We start from the raw sequence: 16,580 nt of genomic DNA, 5'->3' as shown, positions 1-16,580 counted from the left end.
TCGCGCAAGCGGCCAGGCGGGGCGTCCCGCGCCAGTCGCGGCTGGCGGAGCGCTGAGGACGCGCCGGAGGTATGTTCCGGCTGCTGCGCTGGCGTCTGGGCCGGACGCTGCTGCGGGCCGCGGGCCGGCGGTGCGGAGGATGCGCCGCGCGTCTGCTGCCGGAGCGGGCGGGCGACACGGGGCCGGGCGCCGAGGGGAGGCCGAGCCGAGGCACGCCGGCGCGGGGACAGGGACTGCTGCCGCTGTTGGCAGGTGAGCGGCGCGCTCCCGGGCGGGGCGGGCGGGCGGGGGCGCGGGCTGGTCCCGGTGACCTCTGAGCCGCTTCTCGCAGCGCTCGCCTGGTTCTCGCGGCCCGCAGCGGCGGCGGAGCAGTCGGAAGAGGACGAGACAGACGAGGTGGAGGCCGAGATCATCCAGCTGCTGAAACGAGCCAAGGTGAGGGAGCTCGGTCGGGCGTGCGCGCTCTCCGCTCCGCTTTCCCGGGATCTGGATGGATTGGCCTCAGGTGCCAGGCTGGGATCCGTCCGGACCGGTCCGCGGTGAATCCTGCCGTAAAACCGCTGTGGTCGTGAGCGCAGGTGGAGATGGCACCCTCGCATTTCTCTTTTGTCCGAACGTTCTGAGTGGGGATGTTTTGCGGGGGTGGTTTTAATCAGCTTAACCAGCCAAGCCGAAGTGATATTTTGTGCATAGTATATGTATGACGCCTCGAAAATGCAATTTAGTGTTGTTATGTCTCTTGGCTTACGTCTAAATCTGTTTCTCCACATTCTTTTATATTTTCACTCCCAGGTTTATTTCATCTGTTCCAATGGGTTCAGTATCGACTTAATGCCGTCAACGTCCAAATTCTTGTTCACAGACTGCAGTGTGCCTTTCATGTGTTGTCTCTCTTGTGTCTCTACCTCAGACTTAGCATGTTCCGAACTAAGTGCTTGTTCTTAAATGACCCCTCCTAAATATGTTCTTAAACACTCTTCTCTTTGCCACCCGAAAAAACCAGCCTAAAAAATCCGTCGTGGTTCTTAAAGTGCGTTGTTGATAATCCCCAGTTACACAGCAATAATCACAGTGCCATCAAAATCAAAACGCTTCTCCAATCTTTCCAAGCCCTCCACCCCATCTCTCCTGTTTTTCTCACAGTGGTCCTGTTCCCTTGCTCCACTGCAGTTCTTTTTCTGTGCAGCCGCCCAAGCGATGTTTTGAGAATGTAAACCAGAGCATAGTGCCTTCTTGCCTGATCATTGAGCGATTTCTCCCTGTGTCTGAGGAAACACAAACCTGTCATGGGCTGCAGGACTGGAAGTGACCGAAGTGGCAGTGACTCTGACTCACTGTCCTCGCTCCACCTGTCCTTCCTTGCATTTCTTCCCAGGAACCATTCTTCTCCGTCCGTAGGAGCTTCACTCCTTATCTCTGTTGGGGCCATTCTTCTGTCCATTTTGTTGTCCGGTTGACTCCTCCTTACCCCATTTTTACTCTCATTTTCTTGAACACTTCCTTGATTCCCATTAGGTGAGATCCCTGGTTCACTTTGTGGTGTTTTTCTTTGTTGCTCTCCTCATGAGTTTTAATTAAGCCTACATGTCCTACATGGTCCCTTATAATCTACAGAAAGAGGAAAAGAAGGTGAAAGGCAAGTAGCTTCCTTATAAAGTAAATACAGCGTCAGGCGAGGTGCTGCACAGCTTTAACCGCAGCACTCAGGAGGCAGAGGCAGCTAGGTCTCTGTGGGCGTGAAGTCAGTCTGGTCTCTGTCTCCTGAAAAAAATAAAGATTGCTCACATTCCTTCTGTCTGGTCTGTTAGTCAAGCTTTGTTGTATAAGCATACCTACGTGCAAGGAGTCTGTTCTCCTTGTCTTTTCTGTCAGCATGGTACCTGGACATAGTGGGGATTCAATAAGTACATAATGAATGAATGACTTTCTTCTATGTATTGTGTTGTAGCTAATCTGTAGCAGCATGCACATCTGCTTTCCTTACATTTCATATAACGTTTCCTTTGTCTTCTCTTTTTAGTTGAGCATCATGAAAGATGAGCCAGAAGCGGCGGAACTAATTTTGCATGATGCTCTTCGCCTTGCGTATCAGAGTGATAACAAGAAAGCCATCTCTTACACTTACGACTTGGTAACTCCTCTGACCAGTTTGAGCTATTGATGAGGAAGGGTGGATGCTGAAGTTAGTGCTCCTCCTAGTTTATCTTCCTAACTCTCAAGATGTCCCGAAGGTTTTTGTTTTCTACGTTTTCTTTTGGTTTTAATATTTGTATCCTTTATGGGGTCACTTATAATTTCAGACCAGAAACAGATATCTTAGTGTTCTCTTCAGTGATGAGTAGATTTGTTTAATTTGCTTTCAGTAGAATATATATAATAAAATTGTGGCTTCTCTCAGTATTGCTGTACTGAGCCACTAGCAGATTAACTGGTGACATTTTCTCTGTTTTGAACTTTTTTTTTTTAAGATTGTTAAAGCAGGAAAGAGTCTTACTTAAAGGTTTTTAAGTCAGTGTAAATTGAAGTGCTCTGAATTGAACAGCTCTTTATAATTTCCTTTCAGATGGCCAACTTGGCATTTATACGAGGGCAACTTGAAAATGTAAGTCAGTCACTTTGTGATATCTTGAAGTGGTAACCCCTCAAGGGAACTGTAACAGTAAGGAGATATGTTATTCTTCAGAAAGGTCCCTAAAATACAGTTACTCAAGATACTAGTGTTTCTTTTTAATTGATTAGTCCACAAGTAGGTAAAAATCTACAAGTAGATTAGGCATTTCTGTGTGGTTCAAAAATGTCGGGTTCGTTTTGAAGTATGTCTTCATCTGCCACGAGTGAGCTGACTCATGCAGCCTGCGGGAAGGGGAAAGGAGAGAATTTGGTGCAAGTAACATTCTTATGAAATATCTTAAAGGTGTTGACATTCTCTGCCTGTTACTGTTAGTTAGAACTTAAATTTGTGGTATGATCACACCTAACTAAGGAAGGCTGATTCAAAAATCGAGGCTATTTTGAAAACTTAATTGATAGGGTGAATATTACAGGACAGTTTGCAATCTGTCACACTAATTCAGGTGATTAATCTCTTCAAGTTAGCTTCCATTCATCGCAGGGTACTTTAAGGTACAGATTAGAGATGAGGCCCTGATCCTTTGATCCCTTTATAAGAGTCTCAGTGCTCTGCATATCCGTGTGTGTGTGTGTGCACGCGCGTGTGTGCGCACATATGTATGGATGTATTCACGCATGCACCTAAGATTGGTACTTGGAATCGAGTCACATGTAGATGGTTTTTTAAAAAAAATCTTTATCCTTTTAGGCAGAACAACTTTTTAAAGCGACAATGAGTTACCTGCTTGGAGGAGGCATGAAGCAGGTAAGGACACTGTCTAATATTGCCTCCTCATTGACGCCGCTAACAAAATGAGAGCTCCCTGTCTTAGGGTTTCTGTTGCTGTGATAAAAACGTCATGACCAAAAGTAACTTGGGAAAGAAAGGGTTTATTTCATCTTAAGCTTTCTGGTAAAAGTCCATCGCTGAGGGAAGTCAGGGCCAGAACTCTAGGTAGGTACCTGGAAATGGGAGCTGAAGCAGAGGACGTGGAGAAATCTTTCTTACTGGCTTCCCGTGGCTCACTCAGCTTGCTTTCTTAGACCACCCAGTCCCACAGTGGGCTGGACACTCCCACATCAGTCATTAATTAATAAAATCCCTGCAGACTTGCTTTCAGAAAGTCTGCTGGAGGCATTTTTCTCAATTGAGTTATTCTCAGATGACTGTAGTTTGTGTCTAGTTACCTAAAAACCAACCAGGGTGTCCTGGAGCCTCAGACCTAGCACAGAAAGATGGTTATTTCACCCCTAGACCTGTAAAAAAAAAAAAAATGGCTAATATTTCACTGATTCCAAATGATGATTGCCAAAGAATTCATAGTTGGTTAATTCCTTTAAAGGAAGAAAGACTGGCTTTAAAGCCAGAATCAGTAGAGAAGTTGAAAATACTCCATAAGACATTTTTACTTTTCATGAATTTTTTTTTTTTAAATCCCAACAGGAAGACAATGCAATAATTGAGATCTCTCTGAAGCTGGCCAGTATCTATGCCGCTCAGAATAAGTAAGTATGATCAGAGAATGGATGTGGCAGTGGCCAGGTAGTAGAGTGATGAGCAGAACACTCAGACCTTGGGGTTTTATATAATCTTAATTTACCTGTCAATCATCCAGGTCTCCAAAAATTGAATGTTATACTTAAAGTGTCTCATTTCTCATCTTGGTAATTTTGAGGCCTTTCCAGTTTCTCTCCTTCTGTTTCCATTTACCTGAGCGGAACACAGTCCCTATCCCTGTGTCTGTACTGTGATAACTAATCAAGCATTTGACGCTTGCTTGAAATGAGAAGTGGGACAGTTAGATCTGTAGTTAACTCCTAGAAGCAAAGGGAGCAGCGTAAGAAGCACCACAGCATAACAGGCTTGAAGAAACCACTCTGCGACTGCCAGCAAAAGAGGAAGCTAAGTATGAAGTTCAGTGGTGAGAATTCCGTTTGGGTTGTCTCTGACTCAGCTTACTATCCATTCTAGAAAATATTAAGTGTTGTCTTAGTTAGGGTTTCTTTTGTTGTGTTAAAACATTATGACCAAAAGCAACTTGGAGGCAGGGTGGGTTTATTTGGTTTGTACATATGGAGGGAAGCCAAGTTAGGAACTCAAAATGGGCAGGGACCTGGAGGAGGAGCTTATGCAGAGGTTATAGAGGGGTGCTGCTTACTGCATTGCTTAGCCTGCTCTCTTATAGTACCCAGGACCACCAGTCCAGGGTGGCATCATCACATCAGTCTCTAAGAAAATGTCCTACATGTTCATCTTCAACCCAGTTAACATAGGCATTTTCTCAGTTGAGGTTCCTTCCTCTTAGATGACTCTAGCTTGTATCTAGCTGACATAAAACTAACCAGCACAAGTGGCTCTAAGTGGAATTAGATGTTTTGTTTAAATGTCTTCAGAGTATGTGAAAATAATCATCAGTAGGATTTTGGTGTGTGATAGAGCCAGTAGGAGAGGAAATTCTGGATATGGAAGTTAGGAATTAGGTTTAAAAATGGTAGATGAGTTTAAAGTCTTTTCTTTTTTCTTTTCTTTTCTTTTTTTTTTATTTTTATTTTCTTTGTTGCCCTGACTCTATCCTGGAACTTGCTATGTAGACCAGGCTAGTCTCAAACTTTGTACTTGTCTCACTGCTTCCTGAGTGCTGGGCTTAAAGGCATGTACTACCACAAATGACCCTAATTCTTATAAAGAGGAAAAAGCCCATCAGCTACATAGAAGGTTTTAGGAAACAGTTTAGATGTTGCCAAAAGCTAGCAGCCCATGAGGCTTTAATGACCCTTGTAATAAAATACAATCTATTGAGGGACACCATGGTAGAGTTTAGGCAGGAACTGAGGCAGGAGCCTCAGAGGACGATACCTACTGGCTTGCTTTTCTTAGCTTGCTCAGTTTGCTTACTTATATACCCCATGACTGTCTGCCTTGGGTAACACTGCCTATAGTGGGCTGGGCCCTTCCATGTCAATTATCAATCAAGAAAATGCCCCCCCCAGGTTTGCTTACAGGCCATTCTAATGGGGCATTTCTTCAGCTGAGAGCCCTCTTTAACTCTAGATTGTGTCATATTGATAAACTAGATAGCATGATTGACCCCTTGTCATAACCTTTCCTTTCGTGCTGGTCCCCAATATGCCATGTGAATATTACTTCACAAAATAAGCCTGGCTGGCCTCCCAACTCACAGAGATCCACCTGCCTCTACTATCTGAGTGCTGGAATTAGAGGTGTGTACTGTCACGCCTTGCCTAAAACATAACTTTAAAAGATGCACAGTCTAAAAAAAAATTGTCAAATACTTTAAAATCCAATCACTTTAAAATATCCAACTGTGGTTTTCTGTAAAACCAAAGTAAGTTTCATAGTTTCTATTCTAAGAGGGAAGAACCAGGGCATGGTTATGATCAAAGCAAAGCAAAACCCAGTTCTTCTCAGAAGTATAAATAGCTGTTGTGTCTGAGACTCAAGATCTTCTGGTCTCCAATGGGCTGGGCAGCCCTAGCTCTTCCTCCCCTGCATTCATAGCTTATAAACTTGGGTCAGCTCCACTGCACAGCTCCTCCTGTCCTTGGCAGTTGTCCTATGGTTCGGGTCTCCACTGCACCTGAGCCTGCCCTTTCATCATGTGCAGGGACTCCCCCTATGTCGTGCAGGGCCAGAGCCTCAGCTCTTCCCGCGACCGTTGCATGCCTTCAAAACCAGTACTACCTGGGTGACTCTTACCAAGTTTGGCTGTCAGTAATGAGATACAGCTTTGGCTCCATCTGGACCACAGCTTCTGTGTGGTGACCCTCAGGAAGCAGTTTCAGAATATTTCACCTCAATGATGCTGGTGGTAAAATCACCCCTAGTTCTCAGCTTTGGCTAAGCAGCCTTTGTTCTAGCAAAGCAAAGGCTTCACTTTATGCCAATGGCACTGGTCTCTTGTTAGTCACAGCTACTTCTTCAGCTCCAGCTGATGAGAAACCACAGAGTCTCATTACAGAATAGCGCACAAACAGCCCTGACAGTCCTTGTTTCCCCTGGAAACGTCACAAGTCAGGCCTCATTCGTCTGCACGTCTACCACATCCCAAGCTCCCACAGCAGCCTCTTAAATTCTGAGCATTGAGTGGCTTTCCCAGCTTCAAGCGTCAGTGTCCTTCCACAATTGTCCCCAAAACAGCGTGGTCAGATCTGTCAGCCATACTCCATGGTCCTGGTACCAATTTCTGTGTTAGTCAGGGTCTTTCGTTGTAGCGAAACACCATGACCAAAAGAAACTTGGGGAGGAAAGGGTTTATTTTGTTTAACAACTGTTACATCACACGGTATCACTGGGGGAAAGTCACAGCAGGAATTCAAAGCAGAAACCTGGAGACAGGAACTGAAGCAGAAGCAGAAGTCACAGAGGAACACTGCTTGCTGGCTTGCTCAGTTTGCTTTCTTGTATACCTTGTAATCACCTGGTGGTGTAGGCACCACCCAGATCAGACAAGAGAATGCCGCAGTGTTTGCCTTCGAAGCCGGTATCAGGGCATTGTTTCAGCTGTTCTTCATCTTAGTTGCTTTTCTCTGGGTTCTAGAGGGCAAAACATTACCTGGCACAACTTTTCTTTCCTTTGTCTCTAGGTAGATTTCGAAGGGGGAGCACATGGTATCATGGTAAATCAGGAACATATCTAGGGCATGAGTTTAGGGAGAGAAGTAAGGTTGGTGTCCTTTAGGTTTTAGCTGCTGCAGAGATTTGATGTCACATCAAGCTTGATGCAGTTCAAAAAAGTTGCTCTTTGAGGTAGAGGTCCCAACCCTGGCTTCTCTTCTAGTCAGCTGCTCCATTTTCATTAGCCTGCTAGTTTCTCTGCATGTTGATTGGGCACTAGATAGGCTGGAACTTCTGTGGGACTTTACTTCAAGTCTTTCTGGGCTTTGAGATAGGGGCTTGTTCTGTAACATAGGCTAGCCTGGATTTTAGACAGAAAACACAACATAGCTCTTGACTTAGATCTTGAGCTTCAAGTTTGGCTGGTGCCAGAGAACACTGCAGCTGTAGCCACTCTAGAGCATAGCATCCTACAGGACTAGATGTTAATGCTGTCGCAATTCCTCTGACAAGTAGAAGCTCAAAGCAAATAAATCATGAATGCTGAAAAATAAGATTTGAAGTCTTGCAGAACTGAAAGCTTTTAACTGTCTATTAACAGTACTTAAGTTAGTTTACTTTTTTCATGCTGTTTTATTAAGCAAAGCGCGAGATAAGAAAACACATTGCCAGGCTGTGGGACTTACAGAAACTGAGTGTTGGGGTGTATATAAGTCAGTGTCAGAGTGCTTGCCTAGCATGTGTGAGGCCCTGGGAAGATAGGGAGTTGTCTGTGGACCTTTTACTCAGACCGCATCTTGTGGTGTCCCCTCTTGCCTCGGGACTGGAGGCTTTATTCAGCCAAGGTTTGGGACTGGAGAAGGAAGGTGTTTTCTCCTGAGAATAAAACGGAGCACTGGTTCATTAGATCCCTCCTAGCTAAGCACTAGAGGATAAAGATTGAACTTGACAGTGTCAGTTGTGGTAAGAAAATAGAACCAACATGGAAGAGCAAGAACCAGAATTGAAAAAGGAATTTCTTCCTGTTCCTTTGCAACTCTATAGAAGCTATCCAGTGTCAGGCTGGATGCTTCAGAGCCCAGGACTATATGTCAAGCCTTCCCGTGGTATAGCTAGTATTTTGATTTCCATAGAATAATAATAAAAAAAGCTTAAGTCAAAACACAGCTTGAGAGAAATGTTCAGCCCCAGAAGTGCATGATGGCAACAGTTGGGAACCTCAGGGTGGGGCTCTGCTATGTGGAGAGACAGACTGGAAACTATGGTGGGAGATATGGAAGATTAATGGCTACACAGCATGAAAACGTTGACAGCATCTCTTAATTAACTTAAAACAAATGACTTCAAAGCAGATAAACTTTGGAGAAATACAGATTGACAGCCCAGAGATAGAAACTTTCCAGTATTGATAATGCTTAGATCAGAACTGTAATTATGAGGGTAAAGCGTTTGAGAAAATGTGAGCACAGCTGATTGATTGTTGATACTTCTTTCTAGACAGGAATTCGCCCTTGCTGGCTATGAATTCTGCATTTCAACTCTAGAGGAAAAAATTGAAAGAGAAAAGGAATTAGCAGAAGATACTATGTCAGGTAGGAAAATTTACTTGTGTAGGTGTTGGATTTTCTCCACAAGTTTCCATTGCTGAATGTTCCATAAGGGGAAGAACCGCGTTGCGGGTGGGCAAATTGTCTGTTCTGGGAAGTAAGTGGCTGTCTTAACCGCACTTGAAGTAGGGTGTTTGTTTATATGACTAGCCCTCTTAGGTGACAGGTTCATAAATTTGCTGTTAACTTCTGCTACATCTGTAATTTTAGGAAATGGACAAATACGTAAGGAAGTCCTTTCTTAAAGTAGAGCTGGATGGGAGAGCACTTAGCTGCCAGGTACCAATCCCTAGATTAGAGAGAAAGAAAATGAATCTAAATAGGCAGCAAGTTAAGGAAGAAGAGAAAGTTCATGTTCATTAAGGTCATCTGTACTCATGAAGGCTGGGGTCTTTAAAATTCTCTGTTTTTGTTTTGAGACAGGATCTCATGTCCTGGCTGGCCTGGAACTTGCTATATAGACCACTAATTCTGAGATAACACCCGTCTCTGCCTCTTGAGGCTTAGATTAAGGGTGTATGCCTCTACACCTGGCTTTTGTTTGGATTTCTTACTTGATTTGAAGTACTAGGAATATGCAGATTTTACATTTATAGAGAAACTTGTTAAATACTGACTCTGTGCCAAGAGGTAGCAAGATGCTAGGAGACCATGAGCAACTTTTCATCCCTAAGTAAGGCTCCTGCGAAGCATTGTCTATGCCTTGTGTCTTCTAACTCTTTTGAACATAGTCAAGTGTTCTTAGTAGCTTTGATTCATGGGATCACTGTCTCCTATAGGAAACAATACCCTTTGACTTCTGGGACATCTCACTGATCCTTCCTCTTCCTCATCCTTATTTCCAGATGGAGTCTTCACCTGCTGCTTTTCCTTCTGGTTCACACCCTAGGAAATGTCGTGTAGTCCCATAACATTTAACTATTATGTTTATACCTCCTCCCACTGGCACCAAGACAGCACTTAGGGGTCTGGTCTTACAATGGCTAGACTGTTCAATGGTTATCCAACATTAGATTTGTTCAAAATAGGTCTCTTGATTTCTGCTGCTCAAAAGTTTCTTCCCTGGTCAGCCCCAGGTTAGTAAGTGACACCAGCATTCACCTAAGGATTCTCTGTGAGTTCTTCCTTATACCTAATCTACCAACAAGTTATGTTAGATCAGCTGTGAAAACTCATCCACATTAGACTACATCTCTCACCCTTTTACCCACTGATTGTGTAGGCCATCATCTTTTGGTTTGCATGCTGATCTCAGTTTTTTCTACTTCCTTCCCTATACTCCCTCAAGTAATCTGTTGTCCACACAACAGGAAAATTAATGCTTCTGTATGGCCTTTAGAATAAATTTACAGTCCTTACAAGGATCCATTCTCTGGCTCCCACCTGCTTCTGTGGCATCCTTACCTTCTGTCTCTTCTCTGTGCTTACTGACCACATTGCTCTTTTCCCTGGTCTTGGACGTCTCGAGCCCATACCGCCTCAGGCCTTTTCATTCAATAAGCCTTCTCCCTAGACTGCTCTCACCACTGCCTTTCTTCATTCAAGTCTGCTCAGTGTCTTCCTCAAAGGTCTGTCCTGATGCAGGCATAGAAGTACATTTTTGTACAACTCTTTAGTATTTGTCTTCTCTACCAAAAAGAGATCAAGATGCCATTTGTTGTATTAAATCCTTAGTGCCTGGAAGAGTGCCTAGCACCTAACAAGGGCTTTCTTCCTCTCTCCCTCCCTCTTCTCTCTTCCTCTCTCCCTTCCCACTCTCTTTTCCTCTCCCTCCCCCCTTTCTTCCTTTTTCTTCTCTCTCTCTTTCTTGGATGTGATATTGCTGATATAGACTGGCATCAACATTATTTATTTGTTTGTTTGTTTTTGGTTTTTCAAGACGGGTTTTTCTGTAGCGTTGGAGCCTGTCCTGGAGCTAACTCTTGTAGATCAGACTTGAACTCACAGAGATCCGCCTGCCTCTACCTCCAGAGTACTGGCGACTGGCACCAACTTTAAGGCACTCTTCTGCCTCATCCACTTCACTAGTGTGAGCCATTGTCAGTAGCTCTTGATTTATTTCATCTGTGTCTCTTTCTCACTCTGTCCAGGGTCTCATGTATCCCAGGCTGGCCTCACACTTACAGTAGAGCTGAGGATGACTTCATAATTCTCAACATCCAGCCTCCACCTTCCAAGTGCTAGAGTTATACTATACTGATTTCTGTTGTGCTGTGGATTTGCTAGGCAAGCACTTTACCAAGTGAACTGCATTTTAATCCTTTGATTAAGACTATAAAACTTCAGTTATATTCCTGTATACCTTTATTAAGAGTATAAAGCTTGGGGCTAGAGAGATGGCTCAGAGGTTAAGAGCACGGGCTGTTCTTCCAGAGGTCCTGAGTTCAATTCCCAGCAACTACATGGGGTCACAAACATCTGTAATTCCGATCACGTTCCCTCCTCTGCCATGCAGATAGAACACTGTATACATAATAAATAAATTAGAAAAAAGAGCATAAAGCTTTTTCCAGCTTCAAAAATAGTTAACTAATTTTCTAAAGAAAATTCTGGAGAGCATTACAAAAAAGTAAGGCTAATCCTTTCGCCAGGAAAGAGCAGCTGTTTACTTTCTATTATAACCTGACTTTTAATAATATACTGTGAAAATATACTTTTTTTTGGTAAAAGAATGCTTGTTGGAGATGCAAGCAAATTTCTTTGTGTGTGAATGTGCATGCTCATGTGCACACATTGAAAGGACAGTCCATCTTGGGTGTTGTCCTCAGATGTTGTCCTTTGTGTTTTGGGAAGTCAGATATACTCACTGTCTTAGAACTTGCCAAGTAGCCTAGACTGGTCATCGAGCCGCAGTAACCCTCCCGTCTCTGCTTCCCTAGTGTTGGTATTACAAGCATGTGCCACCATATCTGGGTTTTTAAAATATGAATTCTGGCATCAGACTCCGGCATGGTAAATGATTTGCCAAATTCAACTGTAATGGCTCATGCCTGCATTTTCAACATTAGGAAAGCTGAGGCAAAAGGATTACTGTGAGTTTAAGAACAGCTTGGGCTACAGAGTGAGACTGTCTTAACAAAGAAAGGGGATGCTGAGGAGATAGCTTAGTCCATAAAAGGCCTTCCGTGCCAACTTTAGGATCTAAGTTCAATCCCCAGAACCCATGTAATTACAAGATATGATGATGGGTGCTTAAAATCCCAGTGCTGGAGACAGGAGGATCCCTGCGGCTTCCTGGCCAGCCAGCCTAACCTTATCAGTGTTTTCGAGGTCACAGTGAGAGACCTTGTCTCAAAAACAAAGTGGACAGCCCTTGAAGAACATTATTGAGGTTGACCTATGACCTCCAAATGCAGGCATACCAGTCATATACATGCACTTGGCACACAACAAAAACACAAAATTTGTGTGTATTCTGTATGACTAGCCCTGTACCAAAAGGATATTACTGAAAATGACATTACAAATTGGTCTGGGTTTTTTTTTTTTTTTTAAATTTTTAAAATTTATTTATTATGTACACAGTGTACACCATGTATGCCTGCAGGCCAGAAGAGGGCGCCAGATCTCATTACAGATGGTTATGAGCCACCATGTGGGTTGCTGGGAATTGAACTCAGGACCTCTGGAAGAGCAGTCAGTGCTCTTAACCACTAAGCCATCTCTCCAGCCCCTGGTCTGGGTTTTTTTGGCCCTCTTTGATACATGTGTAATTATTGAAGAAAACATAAAATAATGACGCTTGGGGTGATAGCTCAGCTGATAAAGTGCTTGCATTGCAAGCATGAGAACCAAGTTCTGTCCCTGGCACCGACATAAGAAAGCTGCATGTGGTACAGTTCTCCGGTAATAACAGCAGTGGGGAGGTAGGGATGGGAATCTTGGGGGCTCACTGGCTGGCCAGTCAGTCTACCCTAGTCCCAGTAAGAGACCCTGTAGCAAATTCAAGGTTAGCATTTGACAAAACATACAATTCAATTACATAGTAGCGTCTGTGGTTTAGAAGAGCTTAATTTTTTATAATACATATACCAAGGGCTGAATGATTTAAAAATTAGACATTTTTTTCTGGTTGTTTGAGATTTGTAATTTTATAGTTCATTTGTGTTTTTCTGCATATTTTATTTTAGTATGCATATGTATTTTTCTTCCAACTTAATTTCTACAGCTCACATAGTATTAAAAGTCAAATGTATTGGAAGACTTACTTTAAATAGCATTTCCTTGCCACACCCTGTCCCATCTATTTTCAGCTGAACCAATACACATGTGCTGTGTGGGTGCACTTATGAGTGGAGGCCAGAAGTCAGCCTGTGGTGTCATTCCACATTATTGGTTTCCTTGACCTGGAGCTTCCCCGTTAGGCTCGGCTGGCTGGCCAGCATCCCCAGGATCCACCTCACCTTTCCATTTAAGAGTGCCGCATCCCTGGCTTTTCAGATGTGGGCTCTGGGATGGAGTGCAGTTCCTTTCCATTTAAGTGGCCACATCCCTGACTTTACTGATGTAGACTCTGGGATGGAGTGCATGTCCTTGGGTTTATTTGACAGTGCTTACTAAGCTTTTGTATTTTCCTGAAAGTATAAAATCATTATTTCCTAATTTTAATTTTTGGAAGCTGTTGACTTACGGAAGAGTTAAGATTACAATCTTTACTTGTTTCTATATATAATATTACTTGCTGAGCCAGGTAACATGATTATATAATTTTATTGCCAATTTTATTTTCAGCATTTTGTTTTCTTTGGCGTTAACTTACTTTCTTGTTGCTTTAAATTTTTATTTTAAAATAATTGTATTGTATTCATTTATTTGTGTATGTGTGTACATGCCCAGGTATTCATGTATGCAGGTATCTGCCTGCGAAGGTCAGTGGACATCTGTGGGGCTCGGTTCTTGTCTTAGTTCCTTCGCTGTTGCTATGATAAGACACCATGACAAAGACAACTTAACAGAAAAGAGGGTTTATTTGGAGCTTACTGTTTGAGATGATTAGAGTCCATGACCATCATGGTGGGAGTCATGTGGCAGCAGGTTGGCAGGCATGGAGCTGGAGTTGTAGCTGATTTGGTTAAATTAGTTAACCTCTTGATCTCTAGTAGGAAATTAAGAGCAGTATTCTCTTTGAATCTTCGGAATTGGAGGAGTTAATGTATTAGAATAGTGACTGATACATAGTTGCAACTCAGAAGATGTTAACTATTAGCTTTTATTATTGTGATAAGGCTGTGTGCCCCTCTTTGAAGCTTATTCTATAACCTTATCAGCTTTATTGACAGGATTTAGAATATAGATGTCTTATGTGGTGGCTTATCATTTGTTTGTGCTTTTCTTGGGGGGGGGGTGAGTATTATGGTGTGTGCTTGGAGATCAGAGGACAGCTTGGTGTCATTTAGACCTTGCATCTTGTAAGAGACAGCATCTCATTGTTTGCTGCCACACACTAGGCCAGCTGCCCTTGGCGTCCGAAGGTTTTATTAAGTGTGTATTAATGAGTTATATAGTTTGTGTTCTCTTTAGGATTTTTTTTTGTGATGTGCATGACAATGTGTATTTCATTTGTTTTTATTAAGTTTTTTACATAGAATTTTTTTAAATTACTAAACTTTATTGCTTGAACTAAGCATTTCCACATTAGCTTGATGAAATAATCAAAACTTATATACACAGGAAACTTAACGGTAGGAGCACACATGTATGTGCGATGCTAAAAGTCAACTATACATACAGTCATAATCATTCACAGTTCCTTACTTCCCCAAATCAAAAAGCCAAATCAGAGAAGGACCACACCTGGCCTGTCTGGAACTCATTCTTATCCTTAGTTTTTGCTGGAAAACTAAAATTAAATGGTTTTCAATATTAAATAGTGGTTGAAACATTCTCAAGCTTACTTAGACACACTTGCTTTGCTTGATGAAACTACTGTTATGAGTTATCCAGACTGGCACAGTGCTGTCCCAGACACACAGAATAGTCTGGAAAATCCATGGCACTGGATTTTGATCCTACTACATATACTGGATTTGGGGGGCCTAGCCTGTTTGGATGCTCACCTTCCTAGACCTGGATGGAGGCGGGGAGGACCTTGAACTTCACACAGGGCAGGGAACTCTTACTGCTCTTCGGACTGGAGAGGGAGGGGGAGGGGGGGAGGGGAAGGGAAATGGGAGGTGGAGAGGAGGCGGAAATTTTTTAATTAAAAATAAATAAATAAGAAAAAAAGAAACAGGGGAGCTTGCCATAAAGCTATGCCTGCACCTCAAGGATCTTTACAATAATTCAGGGTTCTTTAACAGAGGGTATGATTACATAGAATTTTTTTTTTTTTTGCTTGTGTCTGTGTGCATATAAACTCATGAGTGCAGGTTCCTAGGGAAGCCAGAAGAGGGCTTTGGAACCCTTGGAACTGGGGTTACAGGCAGTAGGGTGCTGGGAATTGAACTCTGAACCTCTGCAAGAGCATCACATGCTCTTTACTGTTGAACCATCTGCTTAGCCCCAACTTTTATTAATTTTTAATAAATACAAAATAGCTATCTTGTGCCAGGCATTGTGTTTGGATTTGAGTTGCAGGAAGTGAGGCAAAGGCTGGTTACTTTGGGGCTCAGTGCCCTGAAGTCAGGCAGGTCACCTGACAATCTCGATGTCCTACTGCTTTTCCATTTTTCTTCTGTTCTTTCAAGAGTTTTAGTGTGTCGCTTTTTAATTTAGCTAGACATTACTTGTAAAGTTGACCACTAGTTTCTTATAGGAAACTATCATTAAGAACAATTTTCTATTTACTGGATGAGTCTTGTAAGAGTAAACATTGTTAAATTATATTGAGTGTAAACATGTGGTAGCAGCTTACACATGCTACTTTCATAGAAATGTCTCCTAATTTTCACAGGACTTGACATTTTTCATGTGAATTGCATAGAATCACTTTGTCAGTCTCCAGAGTGTGTAGTTTACGCTACTGGATTTGCACTCTATTTCTGTATTTTGTGGTGATTACCATCTGAATAAGTTTGTACACCTTTACCATCATCAGGAGCAGAGAATGTCAGCTGAATTAAAGGGGTGGGCTGTACTGACTGATGGTTGGGTGGCTGGTTGAATTCATATAAAATCTGGTTCTTCCTACCTGCGCTGCCACTCCCCTGTCTGGGCTTTCTTCTGCTCTTTTATGGCTGGATAGCAGTTTCCAGGAACCTCATCCCAGAGTGGCAGTGTTCCTGGAGTCTGTGCGTAGACTGTCCCTCTCATGGATTGGAATTGGATCCCATGTCTTATTAAAGGTAAAGTTGGGGGGCTGGAGAGATGGCTCAGCTGACTGCTCTTCCAGAGGACCCAGGTTCAGTTCCCAGTACCCACATGGCAGCTCACAACTGTCTGAAGATCCAGTTCCAGGGAATCTGACACCTTCACACCGATGCACATAAAATAAATAAACAATAAGAAATATTTTTTTTTTAAAAAAAAAAAGGTAAAGTTGGGTCTTTTAAGAAGATAGAGCAGGCTTAGACTTAGGATCTTGGGTGGTGAGACAGCTCACCTTATTAAGACAATTGCTGTGGGGGGCCTAAAGAACTTAATGGGGTCTGTTCTCCCTTTTCACATTTACTTGAATTCCAGGAATTGAACTCGGGTTGACTGGTTGTCATGGCAAATACCTTTACCTGTTGAGCCATCTTTGCTGGCCCCAAGAGCGTCTTGGTGTGGGGATTTGTGGTAGCTCATTTCCTGAGCAAGGTTACGGAGGGGAAGTTTACCTGTGTCTTCAGGGGACTGTATTTCCCTGG

At 43.0% G+C, this 16,580-nt stretch overlaps 1 protein-coding gene across 2 annotated transcripts in view; it reads left to right on the top strand.

The window, feature by feature from the left end:
- The first annotated feature begins 52 nt into the window (after positions 1 to 52).
- The window catches only part of Ttc19 (tetratricopeptide repeat domain 19), a 32,938-nt gene continuing 16,410 nt past the window's right edge, over positions 53 to 16,580 (top strand). Inside the window, exons 1-7 of one of the 2 annotated variants that reach the window (XM_038324756.2) lie at positions 53 to 252; positions 332 to 435; positions 2,021 to 2,131; positions 2,564 to 2,602; positions 3,320 to 3,376; positions 4,055 to 4,116; positions 8,684 to 8,778. In XM_038324756.2, coding sequence (XP_038180684.1) covers positions 72 to 252; positions 332 to 435; positions 2,021 to 2,131; positions 2,564 to 2,602; positions 3,320 to 3,376; positions 4,055 to 4,116; positions 8,684 to 8,778 — 649 coding nt within the window. In that variant the 5' untranslated portion in view covers positions 53 to 71. The remainder of the gene's footprint in view (positions 253 to 331; positions 436 to 2,020; positions 2,132 to 2,563; positions 2,603 to 3,319; positions 3,377 to 4,054; positions 4,117 to 8,683; positions 8,779 to 16,580) is intronic. The other variant, XM_038324757.2, reaches the window with a different exon arrangement.

Source organism: Arvicola amphibius, chromosome 4, assembly GCF_903992535.2.
Source record: "Arvicola amphibius chromosome 4, mArvAmp1.2, whole genome shotgun sequence".
In the NCBI taxonomy this organism is placed as follows: Eukaryota; Metazoa; Chordata; class Mammalia; order Rodentia; family Cricetidae; genus Arvicola; species Arvicola amphibius.
This window is presented reverse-complemented; position numbering and strand designations above follow the sequence as displayed.